This window comes from Bubalus bubalis, chromosome 2 (genome assembly GCF_019923935.1).
Source record: "Bubalus bubalis isolate 160015118507 breed Murrah chromosome 2, NDDB_SH_1, whole genome shotgun sequence".
Taxonomy (NCBI): Eukaryota; Metazoa; Chordata; class Mammalia; order Artiodactyla; family Bovidae; genus Bubalus; species Bubalus bubalis.
In genome coordinates this window covers 18,901,140-18,918,832 of record NC_059158.1, presented here as the reverse complement: position 1 = coordinate 18,918,832, position 17,693 = coordinate 18,901,140, and the positions used below count along the sequence as shown (strand labels likewise).

The 17,693-nt window shown below is 37.7% G+C and overlaps 1 protein-coding gene across 4 annotated transcripts in view; it reads left to right on the top strand.

Moving 5' to 3' along the window:
- The window catches only part of DCDC2 (doublecortin domain containing 2), a 156,165-nt gene extending 144,071 nt beyond the window's left edge, over positions 1 to 12,094 (top strand). For all 4 annotated transcript variants that reach the window (XM_044927860.2, XM_025266363.3, XM_025266349.3 and 1 more), the window contains 2 exons: positions 5,729 to 6,037; positions 6,179 to 12,094. In XM_044927860.2, coding sequence (XP_044783795.1) covers positions 5,729 to 6,037; positions 6,179 to 6,277 — 408 coding nt within the window. In that variant the 3' untranslated portion in view covers positions 6,278 to 12,094. The remainder of the gene's footprint in view (positions 1 to 5,728; positions 6,038 to 6,178) is intronic.
- Positions 12,095 to 17,693: the final 5,599 nt, after the last annotated feature.

Genomic DNA, 17,693 nt, shown 5'->3' with positions numbered 1-17,693 from the left:
GAAGTGAGAGGGTGACTGGCCCTTCAGGAGAACCAGTGTCCTCCCTTTCTGACGGGGTCTTTCTTATACTCTGCCAATGAAAAATTCTCTGAAGGGATGGTTAATTTTTAGCCTGTTGTTGAGTCCTGTGGTCACATAGCCAGAGGTCTAGAATCTGGTGGTCTTGTAGCTTTGAGAAGGTAGGCGCCAGTGAGAAAACAGAATGTCGTTTGGGCAGTCTTAAGCATCACTTGAGATCACTAAAATGATCACTTGATCGTTTTATTCTTTGTTTGTGAGGTCAACATAATAAGCCATCTCAACAATGAGATCCCATGTGGGCCCTATCAGTGAGTTTAAGTATGATCATGCATATGAAGTACATGGAACATAAGATCAGGTACTGGATGGAGTTCCCAATAGACATGAGTCTTGTCACCATCGTCTGTCCCTTCAGGCACACACTATGCTGGCTTTTATCTGTAGGAGGCACATTTGGGTTTAGTTTAAGACAACGAATTGCAGTCCTGTGGGAAATGGGGTGATGAACACAAAGATGAATAAAAAAGAACCCTTGCTTCTAGAAACTTCCAGAAGGCCTCCCTAAAGCTAAAGGTTGATATTTCCCCATTATTCCACAGTTATTCCAAGCATTGTCTGAGGCATCTACTCGACTGCAATTCATGTTCACTGTTTTCATATCACACAAAGCAGAGGATAAGAGTACACTGAGATTAGAGTTTGAATGATGTTCTGAGGGTGCAGATAAGGAGTGACAACTGGCCTGAGGGGACAAGGATGGCTTTGAGAGAAGGTGGGTCTATCAGAGGGAAGGTAGATCCTTCCAGGCAAAGGTAGAAGGAACAGGATGAATGGCTACTGCCAACTTGTCATTACAACTGACAAGTTGTCCATTGCTGAAGTGCACATACTAATCTATGGAAATCATCCTTTTTTGGTATCTCTTGGTGACACATTTGTATTACTTTTAAGAGTGAAATGAGTTCAGAAACAAAGAAAGCTATTGAATGGTAAATTTGTCGTGAAAAGCGCCTGACAGCACACTCAGAAGCAAAGATAAAAGGAAGTAACTAAAAGCAAGGGTGATTAGTTTATGAAAATCACACCTAGCCGTCTCAATGGACTGGAAGTTGAACATCAGCCTGCATTTTACCTGTATTAACCAAAAAGAGCAAGATGACTGCTGTGTCTTGCTGTATTTTATTTGTTTTCACTGTGAACGTGATTTAGAAAGGATACTGCTCTAAGTGGCTCACTAGAATACAATTTCATTAGTGCAAATCCTATACTGTACTATTTCACAGACAACCTCTCAACTCCTTCCATTCAGTACAAGAGAAATGGATTGGTAACAGTAATAAACATACATATATATATGCATATATATGTAGCTTTTCCAGTTTATAATGGTCTTTCATGTGCATGATCTCATTTGGTCCTTACTCAATTCTGTGAGATCATTATTTCCACCAGCCCACAGCGGTCTCATCTTGCATAGTATATATTTTACACTGCCAGTTGATATCACCATTGTAGAAGACATCAGTAGGCAGAAATTTTGTCTATGAACCACTGCCCACCCCCGCACCTCACCCCCACCCCCCGCCTCGTGATCTTCTTCAAGTCTGAACACAGTCCCTTGGGATCATGTGAGAACTGGCTCTTGCAGGAAGGAGAGGTGACATCATGTATGAGAGCTCTGCTTCCCTTCACTGTAAAAGGGACAGTGTGATTTGACCTGGGAAAAAGGGCTCTTCCCTGCCTGTCTCTCTTCCTCCTTCTTCACTTTCTCAAATTGAACTTGTGATTTCTTACTCGCACCTTTTCCATTTCTTTCTCCCCAAACCCTCCAACCCCGCCCTTTTGGTGCTGTGTCTATTCTGCTTTGTTGAAACTGTTAACCTCATCTGGATCTTGTAAGGTTCTTTGGGTGAGTGGCGGTGTGGGACGTGGGCTCCGTGCACAGGTCACCCCCGCTCAGTCGCTGACACAGGGGTCCGGTGGATGTGACTCCCTGTTTAGCTGGCAATCAGCCAGGTTCAGCTTAACAAGCAGAGGCTCAGAACTTGGGGATTTTGAAGAAATTAAATAGTTGCTAAGTTTTTTTTTTTTTTTGATAAGGTGGAATGAGATCACACTTACAATATAATGTGGCTGTCTATTAATGGATGCCCACTCTCTTATAGAAGCAGTGGTTTTTAAATTTTTTACTTCTTTGCAAGCCCTTACTTACTATGGTATAGATTTTATCCTTGTGTGTGTGTGTATAGGTATAAAACTCGGTGTTCCTTCTGGGGATGATTTGATTGATGTATACACTGTAAACATCTTTAATAATTTAATGCTTGCTTCAAAGGAGATTACACCAAAAAGCGCATTGCTTTTCATTTATTCATTACAGATCTGTCATAGAAGCATTTTTTCTTTCTTTTCTTTTTTTTTTTTTGCCCTGAATTGTAGTGTTGTAGTAAATTTCGTACTACACTCAGGATATTTTAAAAGATTATAAGCCTTTTAACTAATGTTATCGTCCTATTTAAATTGATCAAATTGGTATTTCGGCCCCATAACCTTGCATTTCTGAAAGTTGAGCTAACCAGATATGGCTTCTTTTGATGACTACTAAAATAGCTGTGCTGGGGAAAGTCTAATAGAAATAATGGGGTGAAAACATGACACTGCTTGTTAGTAGTGGTGACAATCACAGCAAAGAGAACAGAGCCTGGATTCAGGGCTGGGTATCTCTGTCCGTAAAAGGAGATTAGCGTATGTCGCAGCCCAGCTCTTTTCATTAAAGGGGAAAAAATGAATATACATTTGGGAGTAAAGAAAGGAGTAGGATGAGAAACTCAAAACCAGAAACCAACACTCTATCATTTGGCAACCTTTAGGTATAAATCCAGATGTCAGTAAAGGAAAACAGACTTTTCCCCACTGAGACAGCAGTAGTTACCTTAGCAGACTTCAGCAAGCTCTTGTAATACATTCTCAGAAGCAAGGGACTTATCTAGATTCCTGAATGATTACACTAAAATTTGAGTTTTCTGTTGTTATTATTAAAGATTTTGTATTAAAAAAAATGCTAACTTCTCTTTAAAACCAAAACCCAAAGTTGTTTTTAATAAGGCGAGTTTTGTTGTTGTTGCTTAGTGGTGAAGTCGTGTCCTACTCTTTATGATCCCATGGACTATAGCCCGCCAGACTCCTCTGTCTGTGGGATTTCCCAGGCAAGAATACTGGAATGGGTTGCCATTTCTTTCTCCAGGAGATCTTCCCGACTCAGGGTTCGAACCCCGGCCTCCTGCATTGCAGGCTGATTCTTTACCATCTGAGCCACCAGGGAAACCCTAAAGCAAGTTTAGGCATAGTAAAGGTTACATTTTCCAGGAGACTAATAGACAATTATCCAATTCTCAGAGATAATTTGCAAAGAAATCGTTTTATTCTTACTAGCTATTAGTGCTGTGATATTTCTGGATTTTGTCCTGTCCTGCTTCACATACTCTGCCTAATAATCTTCATAATGTTCCTTCCCTCGATCGACTGGTCTTTAATAGAAATTCAGAAATGTTTTGTTCTCAGGTTAGTAATTCCTTAAACAGTAAAAGTATTATTGTCAGCTGCCTGTGTCATATTTTCTGGCCATTGAAAGTACCCTTGAGGGTGCTTACAGCAGCAACTGGGTAAATTATCAACTGCTTGTGTTATTGCTGTGAGGAAGAATACAGGACTTTGGGACAAGATTGCCTTGGGTTCCACCTTAGCCCTGTGTATTCACCTGCTTTGAGATGCTGGCAGCATTGAGTGATTTCTCATTTTCCTAATTCATATAATGGGCATCAGAAGCCTATTTCGTAGGGTTTCTGTGAGGGTTTTAGGAAATGATGAATGTATGGGGACTGAGAGTGACATTTGACTCTTACGGGTGATGGGTGGTTAGTGTGTTTGCTGCCTGTCTTTTGTTCTCCACCTGTAAATGCAGTCATGCTGTCCTGTAGAAATCTCTGTGCACAGATGTGTGAGCTCTGGCCTCAGGCCACCTCACCCCACCTTGAGTTACTGCTCTCTCTGCCTGCCCTGTGATCACGTGATGTGTTAACTGCCCTGCTCTGCATTCTTTGATGTCTTTTCCTGTTCAAAATAATGTGTTGAATTTTATCCGGAATTTTTAGTCTACTCTGCTCCATTTCCTCCCTTCTTTACTTCCAAAACTGAGCACATTATGGTAACTTATAAGAAGACTACTTATAGCCCCATAAGAAGAATTTGGGGCTTCCCTGGTGACTCAGATGGTAAAGAATCCACCTGCAATGTGGGAGACCTGGGTTCCATCTCTGGGTTGGGAAGATCCCCTGGAGAAGGGAATGGCTACCACTCCAGTATTCTAGCCTGGAGAATTTATTCTATGGACAGAGGAGCCTGACATGCTACAGTCCATGGGGTCGCAATGAGTCAGACACAACTGAGTGGCTTTCACTTCACTTCACAAGAAGAATTTGGGCCATTAGAGGAGAATGGACTTCCAGAGTTAGAAGGGAGGTCAGAGTTATTGCATCTCAAACCTTCATTTTCCAGATTCCAGATGATTAAGGGACCTGTTCAATGTCAGATAGCTGGAAAGAGGCAGGTATGGGGTCATAACATAAAATAAATTCTATGTTCTTTCTACCTGATCCTTAAAAAAAAAAAACTATTATTTTATTTATGGCAATGAAGGAATATGGTAGGTGCAGGAAAGAAAGAGAACAACAAATGAGAAAATATTTTATTTTATTATTATTATTTTTTAGGATCATGCAGTGCCAAGTGCTCTGCTAGGTACTATATATAACTTATTTACTCCCCATGGAAGTTTTATTACATTCTTGTTTTACACGTGGGGAATCTGAAATTCAAAGAAATTGGGTAATAGACAGTGCCTGGCCAAGACTTGAACCTGGGTCTTTCTGTCTCCAAAATCTTGCCTCTGGAATTTTGCCTCTTGTTCTCTTTTAAAACAGACTTACAGGTATCCAAAGAACAGTAAAAGCTCCTTTGGAGTTTATAAAGTACTTAAGCATTTTCATAGAAAGAACCTATTGTTTCTTGGCTTTGGATCTTCACGACAATCAATTTTTGTATTTGCAAATATACAGTCAGCTTTCTTAGACATTATGTGGAAAGCTGTCCGCATTTTTTTTAAGAAAACCTGGATTCACATCCTTGGCATCGTCGTCCCCTTTTTTCACACTTAGAAATTTAAATACATACCAAACACTAGTGGTGGGGATGATAATCTCTCCCCAAAGAATTTTTTTAAAATCTCCTCCTCTGGGCCAGACATTCCACTAAACATTGGCCAAGGATCTTATTAATTTTCTCTTTCCCATGGGGAGTAAGAACATTAATTTTGGAGTCACATGCTTTGTTCTCATTCTGGCTCTTCCACTTATAAGCAGTGGAATCTTGGCCTAGATACTTGATCTCCCTGTACCGTAGTTTTCTCACCTGTAAAATGGGAATACTACCAACCTTATAGGATCATTGTGAGAATTCAATGAGAAAATATTTGCAAAGAGTGGTATCTATAGCTATGCAGTAGAGGTTACACAGGACATACTGTGTATGTGCAAACTTACGGAAGTTTTATTTGACAGTCATACTATAATTATTATATGATTATAATGTGCCATGGAAAAATCTCTGGTCTGCTTCCTATCTTTATTCATTATTTCTTTTGATCCATCAGAGGCCAGCAGAAATAGTAGATGAGGAAGAAGATAGAGAGAAGGAAAACAAGGAGGTGGAACAGAAGGACAACTTCTCAGGAATGAATGGTGAAGTTAAAGAGGAAGAAGGAGACCAGGAGGAGCCCGAAGCTGCAGAGCAAGCAGAGGAGATCCCGGATCACAGGGAGGAGCAGGCAGGTTCTGCTGCTCGTGTGAACGGAGGGACCGATGAAGAAAATGGCGAGGAACTGGTGCAGGTTAATAATGAGCTTCAAGAAGTGGTGGAGGAGGAAATAAAGTCTCAAGGAGCTGGCAGTGGACATGAAGAGGTATTTCTATAGGATTATTTATAAGGATTAACTATTTATAAGGGTTAAAGACAATATTGAGTCATTTTTTTCCCTTGTAAATTTTATTGCCTCTGTAACTAAAGAGCTAAATATCTTTATTTTCATCTATTTTTCCCTCAGGCTGACTTGGACCCTCAAAGACCACCAAAACCAGAAGTAAAAATCACTAGTCCACAAGAAAATGATGACAACGAACAAAACAAGGATAATTCGTCATAGCATGGATAATTTTTTAAAAGAGAGTATATTGAGTATAAGAAAAATGAAGGATTAAATACTTGAAGAAGTATATAGCTATTGCTAAACATTAATGTGACAATGTGGTTGAATACTACCTACTGAAATTTAAAATTAGAGGCCTGACTAATGGGAAAGACTAGATAACTTTGAATAGCTACTAAAGGAGAGTGACTTCTTTTTATGAGCTGTGTTTTTAAAAGTCATGTAGAAAAATTAAGCGTAATAGAGGGGATTTTGCACGGGAAGACAGTTAGCCACTTGTCTTTGTAAAGATGAAAAAACACAGGACCACACCTGTTCTTGAGAAGAGAGATTATTGGATGGCAGCCGATGCTAAAGCACTTATCTAAGAGGGCATAGAATTTAAAAAAATGATAATAGGAAAGCATGTACTATTTTTTTTAAAGCAATAAACTCTTGAATAAACTCATTGCAACTTAGTTTCAGAGATAATTTGAAGATGGCAATAGACTGAAATGTTTCTGTGTCCTGTTGACATTCCTTTCTTTCTTCCTCCTTAGCCAAAATCCACCTTAAAAGAACTAAAAGGATAATGCAAGGTATTCATTTTGGAAGGAGGAAGTATTCACTCAATGTATTCCTCGACAATATTGTCATGCCCCTCCCTTAAGTACTGCAGATTTTAATCCTCCGGCTTTAATGACACACACTCAGGAAGGAATTACAGAAAGGAACACCTAATTATATCACTGAGCCTGTCTGGGTGGTTTACAGATTCTGGTATCCTATGGATTTTAGCTGATCCAGTCTACCATTACCAATAATACTCCTCTCTTCATATTATTATATTTAGAAAACTCAATATTGGGTATTCCAAAGATTGAATTTTCTCCAAACAGTTTTTTTTTTTTTAACAAAAAGAGCAAGGTTGTGTAGTAGGAAAAAAACCTAGGCTATAAGATTTTGTCACACCTCAGTTTCTCTTGCTTTTTATGTTATTTTTTATTAGAACTACCCTGTCATATTTTTTCCCTTAGGGGCATCAGCAAATACTTCTTTTCATGGTCACTTATATTTAGACTTTTAAGGAGATTCTTTTCTCTATAATTTGAAGCTATAGGATAGAAATTGTTGAAAAAAGTTTAAAACGTGTCATAATGAAACCAGTTCCTGATTACAGTTCTAGGGTTAATTAAATTAAACCAGATTGCCTCGTCAGGTATATGTGGGGAAAAAAGGTCACGTTAGTTTTGAATTTTTAAGCGATGATGTAGTTCTTCCTTAAATATAGAAATAATATGTTTTCTCATATTAAAGAATATTTTTTGTTAGTTATGTATAAATTTGCAATTTTAACTTCTTATGCTTTCATCAAATTCATTATTAATGATGATTTTGAAAGATTTGCCCCCCCCCCTCCAGGTTTCATAACCAATCACTTGGAATTAAAGTAAAGTTATATAAAGTGCTCAATAATATTATAGAAAACTGATATATTTTTCTTAAAAGCTATTTTAATATTTTCCATAAATAGGAAGTATATGCAGTGACTATAATAGTATTGGAAAGAGATACTGATATACAGGTATATTAATTTAGGAGCATGAATTATAAATGGGGTACTATATTTCTAATATAAACTCTAGATTGTTCTTTCTACTAGTAGGTTTACTTTTTCAAGTGAGACAGTATAAAGCTTTGCAGGTGATAGGCAATCATCTTAATAACCTTTGTTGCTAGGGCAATAGGCTACTTTGTTTTTTAATGTTAAATTCCTACACTATTACTGGGTCTGGAGTTAATGATTTCAAATAGTTTATAAAAATAAAAGATTGCATATAAGAAATTATAACTAATTATCAAGGTGATTCTTCTTTCTTTAATGAGGATTTTATCTGTCTCTTCCTTCTTCAATAAAGGTATTGTCTCTCATTTTTTCCTGTTCTTTGCTTCATCATACTTAACATTTTGGAGAAGGGAATGGCAATCCACTCCAGTATTCTTGCCTGGAGAATCCCATGGATAGAGGAGCCTGCCAGGCTACAGTCCATGGGGTTGCAAAGTAAGACATGACTGAACGACTAATATACACACACACACACACACAAACACACCTAACATTTAGGTTTGGAGGAACTTTTTAAGAGTCATCTTAGTGAAGCACAATGTCACTTTAAATGAAACACAACTTTTGGTATTTAAATATACTTAAGAAAGTGATAGGCTACAATAACTGTGGCAGAAAGTTTTAACATTGGGATGTAATACTTGTATGTGCATATTTCACCACCTATCTATAAGATATAATTGTGACCTAACTTGAGGAATGAACAATCACTAATGACTTTAAAACACTTTGCAAGCATATGTTACTAAGAAAAAAAAAAAGAAAAAAAATGTCTTACCAAAGAAGAAATCATTAACAGATGATTTCTGTAAACGGTCATTTTGGAGATGACTTTAACACAAATGATGCAAATTAGTTCACCTCCCAAACGATAGTTTTCTTTTGGGAATGGTGGCCTCCGTGGAAGATTAGCTCCACAAATTGAGACTCACTGACTGGTTTGGAGACCATTTATGTGAGTGAGCAGAAAAGATCTTGGTTAGGCTTCAGGTATTGTTTTATAAAGAGTTCTATGAAAAACCGACGGCGCTTTTATGTGGTGACCAGTCATAGAATGTTTTGATCTGTTACTTCTTGTGATAGTTTTCAGTTTTAATTTTATTTTTCATCGTTTTAATCAAATGCCTTTCTTAAATTTAATTGCATTTAACACACTTGTCAATAATGGGTTTGTTAGTTGAAATGGAACACTGGGAGTTACACAGTAAGAGTAAGGAAGATTTTTCAGTTCAGTTCAGTTGCAGTCATGTCCGACTCTTTGCCACCCCATGGACTGCAGCACGCCAGGCTTCCCTGTCCACCACCAACTTACTCGAACTCATGTCCATCCAGTTGAACTAAAGTCATTTTTCATGCAAAGGACAGTTTATCTTGTTTAGCTTCCATTTAAATAGCATTTGAGCATCCATGAATTTCTCATATAAAACAAGATACTCTGGCCATGAGATAACTTTTTACTCATTATATTTCTCTATGATCATAGGATGACTTTTTATTTAAGACATTTTTAGAGGGGCGGTATTAGAAAGCCAGACTCATAGGAAGAGATTAATACCCTCTTGTGCCTTCCGTTTTATTCTGTGTTAATTCTTGTTGTCGTCTATAAGCGTAGACCCATATAAATATAAATATATATATATATGACTTGGAGTCAGTTAGATCTCTCCGTAGGCTCACAACTGTGAAGCCATACTAATATGAACTTATGTTAACTCTTCTAGTTTACAGTTCATAAACCAACATCCCCCAAAATTTCACTGAATACCCTATCTTCTACCCAAAGGATAAAGCAAATTCACCCAGTTAAAATTGTGACCATTGAACAACAGGAAGTCTTCTTTATTTTGTTAACTGACTCTGCTAAAGGATCAGCTCTATCCTTTCATTTTTTGCTCAAAAAGGAGCCAAGGCAAAAATTTAGAAAGTAGATTAATTGCTAAGCAGAAAGCTTCACATCTGAAGTGTTGCCAATCTGAACAGAAATAGACCGCATAGATACACATAGACACATAACAGACACTCACACACTTTAAAATGTTGAAAAAGACTTCCTCAGGCACAGCATGATTAATGCAATAAGGCTCTTGAGAGAAGCAATGGATATAAACTGTTAGGAAAGGCTAAGAAATGATTATATCGTGGTGCTTTAAAAGTTGGTTCCCAAAGACTACAGGATATTTTAAATTCTTCTCAAAGTAAAAATCTACCAGCATTTTAATGGAAAATTCTAGGGAAGGGTGAGATATGTATCTATATAACCTTATTTTCTCAAATTAACTACAGTACAGTTCTTCAGTCATCAGTCTTAAGTACCAAAAACTTTAGGTGCAGAATATGTCCTGCCAACACAGGATCTGTGAAAAGTCATTACTGCTTGTTAATGTGTGTGTGATTTCCGTGAACATCTAGAGAGGACTCTGGCATCAAGTAGCCAAGTTCACTACAAATAGAATAAAAGTCTGACTTATTAATCTATTAGTTTATCTAATTTTCAAATTTAGTGCAGAAGATTTTTAGGTTCCTTGTATGAGTGATATATCCTGAAATGGAAGAGTTTTTTTTTTGTTTTTTGTTTTTTTTTTTTAAGGTTAGTCTGCTTTTCTGAGGTGACAAGCATGTACAATTCTTCATTATTAAATATCATTTTTGTAAATAGTGTATGATTTTTGCTTTTCAGAAAATATCCTGGTATTTGGATGGGTCTGATTTTGTTCTTACTACATGAAATTTGTATATTTCTTACCATGAAGTCTAAGTGACTTGGATGGAGAACAAATATGTGCCCCCACATGTTGATGAGGAAGAAAAATACTGTTTTTGAAGAGACATAATGTCCTGTAGGATATGGGGAATTAGGAAAGAATTAAAAAAATGTCTTGATAATAATAAAGCATTTATAAAATCAGGAGATGACTAATGCAGGTTCATTGACTTGAGCCAACAATGACTTAGCTTTAATCTATGAATGGGACCAAATGAGTTCTCCGTAGTTTCATCTGCTTAAACCATGTATTTTAATTGAAGGTTTACATTATTGTCATAAATGTAATGGCATATGGGAAGCAGAAATGATAGTAGTCAATATTAGAAGAAGATTGCAGAAAACCTATTTTTTTGCTTCAATATTTTTCCTTTGTCTTAAATCCTTAATATGTCCAAAGATAATGGGTGATTATTGAAGTTTTATGTAAAAATTAAGTTGAGCTCATCATTTTTGTATGATTTATGTTTAGAACTCCTCTTTGTAAGGAGAATTATTTATGTTTTGATCAAATTATGAGCATTTAGGTTTTTATTTCTGTATCAGTGCTCACTCTAAAATATGTTTGCTGTATTTTTTCTCACTCTAAAATATAAGTTTGCTGCATTATTTTTAGCAAATAGATCTGTGTTTTATAGAATTAAAATGTGTTTGAATAGTTGTTTGTTTATAATGTGTTGCTAATATTTCATGTATTAATTTTGTATATGATATTTTTCACAAGCATAATAGTAACTTTTCATTTGAACCATGTGGAAATTCAGCGCATTAAGAGATACTTCTGTTTCTATTCGGCATAGGTATTAAACCTCATTATGTAAACAAATTTTTTTATAGCTTCATATACATGTTGTTTAGCTGATAAAAATTTGAGGAATTTTTTTTTTAATTGTTTTTTTCTTTTATGAAATGTTATTAGAGAAACACAGGTTCAGAATGTTTGCTACGATAAATAAACACATCTTTAAAACAGAGAAAGTTACTCACATTTTTGTAGCTAGAGCTATAGGAATAAATTCACAGTTTTACAAAGAGATTGGTTAAAATTCTGCTTCAGTTTTCACTGCCTTCATTCTATTGAGTTAAAATTGTTTTTTTCCTTTTGTGCTTGAAAAACAAAAGCAAGCATGTACGCATTTTGCCTTCTTGATGCGTAATAACAACGTGTGTGATTCAGGTACCATAACTGAGAGCACATTAATGTACCTGTCAGCTGTCAATATGCAGTTGACCTCTCTGTATCTTTGTTATTTCAAGGGCAAACCTGGGCAATGGAGGAGGCATCTAGATTGCCAAAGTCAAATCTCTTTAGACCATATGACTAATTGTCACTAGAAACTTCCCACAACCAACAAGGACTGTAGTCTCTACAAGGGATTGTAAAATGGTTAGCATGCATTGGCTATAAAATTCTTATTTATGAAAATAAATATACAGCTTTCCTGCAGGTTTCTAAGTATTTTTTTTTCCCCTCAGAATGGAACTGTAATCTCTTAGATCGTTGTCCAGGTCTCTCAAATGCCCTCACAAACTCGATCTTTCATTAACGAGACAAATAATTTGGATATGGCCTACACTTCTGTTTCCATTTATTATGGGTTTAGTAATAAGAAAAATGATTTTGAATTGCAAAAAAAAAAATACACTTCAAGTTTAAAATTCAATGAGACACTCCTCTTGGTTTCATTGTATTTGTTCTTTTTGGATTCAGAGAACTCTGGTGACTGTCCTGACCTTCTCCTGACTCTGGTTGCTAATATTCTGACTTCTCTTTCTTCTCCTCAAAATTTCTCTCAACAATCTGTGGGACACAGTTCCCACCCTGTCCCCAGGCCACTAGCTCACTCAAGGACCAAGGGCCTGGAGACCCCCGGGGAGAAGGCTTTGATCCGACTTACACTGCACTCTCTGCCACGAGGACCACTGTCAGGCTGACCGTTGACAAAGTGGCTCTCTAACTGCACTCTGGGTCTCACCCTAACTGTCCTCCCACCCAGGTTCTCACGGTATCTGGTCCAGCACTAACAGTCACTAATGGCTGTGGGCCAGCCCCACCCCTATTGCACTAATACCATTGATTGAACATGCTATTTTCCCCTCATTAATTTGTAGTGGGATCTACCCCAAGTTCTCACGTGTTTTAGGGATGTTTTTGGACCAAGATTGGAGGACTGTCCTGCTATGGACTAAGTTACATCCCTCCAGATTTGCAGATTGAAGCCTCCAACCCACAATGTGACTGTATTTGGAGAGAGGGCCTTTATAGAGGCAGTTGGAGTTAGATGAGGTCATAAGGGTGGGGTTTTGTCTGTCTGTCCTTATAAGAAGAGGAAGAGGCTCTAGAAGAGCTTACTCTCTTTCTGTGGAGAAGGAAATGGCAACCCACTCCAGTGTTCTTGCCTGGAGAACCCCATGGAGCCTGGCAGGCTACAGTCTATGGGGTCGCAAGAAGTCGGATACGACTGAGCGACTAAGCACACACACACACACACACACACACACTCTCTTTCTGGACACATGCAGAGGAAAGGCTCTGTGAGAACACAGCAGGAAGGTCACCATCTACCAGCCAAGAAGAGAGGCCTCACTAGAGACGAAATCTACCAGCACCTAGACTGTGGAATTTGAGCTTTGGAACTATAAAAAAATAATTTTTATTTAAGCCACTCCGTCTGTGATATTTTGTTATGGAGGCTGAGCAGGCCAAGACACATCCCTTCTCTTTGTTGAGTCCTAAATTACGTAATAGGATTTTTTTTGGTGGGGGAGTCAGTGAATATACAAAAGAAGATACTAATTTAAAAGGTTTTTTTTTGACAAATTCTGTTTATTTTATACTCAAGATAACGTGAAGTTTTTGTCTTCCGCTAATGAGTGCCCTTCCTTAGAAGGGTATTAGATTAGAGGCTGTGACTATAGAGAAGAGGATCCAAAGGGAGCCGTGTGGGGTCAGGCTCCTCAGATTTAATCTGATGCTGCTGCTTCACCAGTGTGGTAATTATTACTTTATTTTATCTTAGGATGGCTGACAGTGGTGAGATGCAATAGAAAACATGTCTTATCTAAAGTATCAAAAGGCAGGGTTTTTGTCTAATGAAAAATTAGAAAATAAGCAAGCCCAAAATATTTATGACAGTATTCAATATAAAAGGGCATGTGCTGCTCCATGTTTTATTCCTTCCCTCTTTTAGAACTATTAGATGTGATCTCTTGGGATGGGAATGACCAAGCCTGCAGGTATCCAGCTCTCCTTGTGAAGCGTATCTAGTTCTTGTATTCATAGATGCAGGAAACACTGTTCATGACAAATGGCCCGTACAGGGTGCTAAGTCACCTAGGTCGTGTCTGACTCTTTGTGATCCCATGGACTGTAGCCCACCAAACTCCTCTGTCCATGGGATTCTCCAGGCAAGAATACTGGAGTGGGGTGCTATTTCCTTCTCCAGGGGATCTTCCCAACCCAGGGATCAAACCTGCGTCTCTTTTGTTTCCTGCATTGGCAGGCAGATTCTTTACCACTAGGGCCACCTGGGAAGCCCACGAGGGCAACCGTAGAGGGTGGTTTTCCCACAGATTCTCTGGTCTGATGGTCTGCTTCCATTCTGTTTTATTGGGCTCCCTATGCCAAAACTTCACTTTTAAAATTACTGACTGTAGCTTTATAAAAAGAAGTGATGTCTGATTGAGTGATTCTGCCTACGCAATTAAAAAATTTCTTGGTCCTTATAGAATCAACTTGTCAGGTTCTGTGAAAAACCCTGTTGAAATTTTGATTTGACCTGCATAGCTCTTTATAACATTGAGGTATCCTATCTATAATTTTAAACATCCATTTACCTAAGTGTTTAAAAAATTCCTTCCAAACATTTGTAAAGGTCTTGAACATCTTTTAATATGTTTACCCCCAGTCATCTTATTTATTGTTGTTACTTAGTCACTAAATCGTGTCTGACTCTTTGTGACCCCATGGACTGTAGCCCACCAGGTTCCTCTGTCCATAGAATTTCCCAGGCTATAGAATACTGGAGTGGGTTGCTGTTTCCTTTTCCAGGGGATCTTCCTGACCCAAAGATTGAACCTCGCATCTCCTGCATTGACAGGCAGATTCTTTACCACGGAGGCACCAGGGAAGCCGTCTTACAGTTATCTTACAGTTCTGTGGCTATTGTGAATGGAATAACTTAAACGATTGTTTTCCAGTTTTTAAAAATTAATGGTATCTAGAGATGTCACTGATTTCTGTGTATTGATTTTGTATTCAGCACCATGCTGAACTTTTTTATTAGAGGTGGTTTGTTAGTTTCTGCAGGACTTTCATGAAGATTACGATACCATCTGCAATAGTAACATTTGTTTTCTTCTGTTACAGTCTTAAACATCATCTTTTTTTACTTTATTCAACTAACTAGAACCTCTAGCATTTCTTCAATGGAAGCAGCAATAGTAGTTAATTTTGTCTTCTCCTGATGTTAAGGGAATTCTTCTAGTATTTGCTTATTTTTTAGTAGATACCTTATATCAAGGTAAATTTCTCTTTAACTCCTAGTTTTCTAAGAGGTGTTTTATTTGAAAACTGAAAGAATGAACTATGAATGAATTTTATAAGACTCTTCATCCTTTAAGATTTTCATTATTTTTCTTCTTTAGTTTGTTAAATGTTATGAACTTCATTAATTACCCCCTAATAAGCCATTCTTACATTCTTAGGACAAACAGTAATAATTGGTAGTATGTAGAATTCATTTTTACATGTTGTTGAACTTGCTTTGTTAATATTTAGAGCTTTTATATCTGTGTTTGTAAATGGAAGTGATCTATTTTTATTGTTTCTTATTTGACCTCTTCCTGGTTTTAGTATTATTATAGTTGTTCATCAAATGAGGAAGAAAGCTTTTCCTCCATTTCTACTCACTGAAGCAATTGTAGGTATGGGTGATATCTTTCTTGAGGATTTGATTACCTGTAAAATCTTTCAGCCTGGGGTTGTGTTTGTATGTTTGAAGTAGTTTTTTAAAAAACTCAATTTCTTTTAAGGTTATATGTCTGTTTAGGTCCTCTGTTTATTGAATCAAATTGGCAGTTTATATTTATCTAGAAAGTTGTTCATTTCTTTCATGTTTTCAACTTTATATGCCAAAACTATTTATAGTCTTATTTTAGAACTTTTAAAACAACTTGTGTAAATCTAGTCATATTCTCTGTTTTTTCATTTCTAATATGGTTTATATGTGCTTTTCTCTTTTTTGTTCAATAATACTGGTTATTTCTTTTTATTCATGTTTTTAAAATATAGAATTTTTGATCCTCTGCACTATTTTTCTATTTCATTATTGCTCTCTTTTCTTATCACTAATATTTCTTTCCTTCTACTTTCTCTGTGTTTTCTGTAACTCAAGTTGAATGCCTTTCTAATATATTTTGGCTTTATTCATTTCTAACATATGTTTTTGAGGCTATAAATGAACCAGTATGTATCACATTAGCTATAACTACAAGTTTTGATAGACAATCCTTTTTTTGTTGTTGCTGTTGTTATTTGGCTCTAAATAGGTTTTTTTTTTGTAATTTTCTCTGTTTCTTCATTGACTCATGGGTAACCGGGTATGTATAGGAGACACTGTTGGTGCCCCATCCAGACCCCATTTTCCTTGGCCAAGGCACCTGTCCACCAAATGCTATGAGTGCTGACTTTGCAGAGAATTCCCCTCAGCCAAACAGAAGCTGCCTTTTCTGGGAGGTTATATCCTCCTCCTGGTGACTTATAGTCAATGACGGACTGACATGGGTGGAAAAGATGGCCACCCTCTCTCTCAAGGTGGGACTAACTCTGTGGTGCAGTCTGTGCTCCAGAACTCCCTGTGGAATCAACCTACTTTTTAGCTGATATATATCTTTGCTCTCCTTTCCTCTCTGCCCTCGCCTGTTTTCACCATTCATCTTATTCTAAGAAACTTCCCTCAACAAAGCATATGAAAATCTCCATCTTGGGTTCTGCACCTAGTGGGGCATAACCTAAGACAAAGAACTCAAAGCCTAGGCAAGTGCCCTGGGGCATTGTCAGGTCCTTGGTGGGGAAGAACAAGGACCCCAGGAGTTGGTACAGAACCATCTTTGGATTCTTTACTTCATGTGAGACACAGATGCCATGGGTGGACACATATGGCCTTGGCTCTTGGTGTGCTGCTGAACCGGAATACCTCATCCACGGAGGACTCGGATGAGCAGGGCTTGTCCTCCGTGTGCTGCCTCTTCTACTCCCTTCTTCTGGGTCACTTCAACTGTCCCTAGAGCTTAAACACGGCTTCAGCACCAAGCAGATCTGGTGTGAATTTTGTCTTTGAACACTTAGGGAGCCTGGTGGGCTGCTGTCTATGGGGTCGCACAGAGTTGGACACGACTGAAGCTACTTAGCAGCAGCAGCAGCAACTTACTATGTGACAACATTTACTATGTGAACACTTACTAGACAACGTTTTCAACTTCTGGGAGCCTGTTTGCTTATCTATGTAAAAGAGAAAAGAATAGCATCTACCTTGTTGACCTGGGAGGCCATACGGAAAGATCCCACGTACAGTAGTCAGCAGAGAGTAACCATTCCACAGCTGTTAGATATTAGGATTATTAGCTTTCTAACTTGGATTTTGGCTGCTGCTTTTGAAACTCCTGCCAACTTTCCCTGGCTTCTTACTACATCTTTACTATCTGTCTTTGAGCCAGAATTGATTTCTCTATTGGTACTTTTCCATTATTGACAAAAATACTTTCCAAAGCTCATATTTTCAGTCTTGCTGTACATAGATTAGCTTGGATCAGCTAGGTTCACAACTTTTGACTATTACTAAAGTTGCTGATTACTTTCAGGATGTTGTATCTTGAGATGGCATGGACGGTGGTGCTAGTGTGTATCTGTATGGATGAGAGTGGGGTGGATCAAACTGCTTGGCATTAATTTTGGGAAGATTTACATTGATTACGCTTCCCTGGTGGCTTGGTGGTAAAGAACCCACCTGCAATATAGGAGACGAAGTTTCGATGCCTGGGTGGGG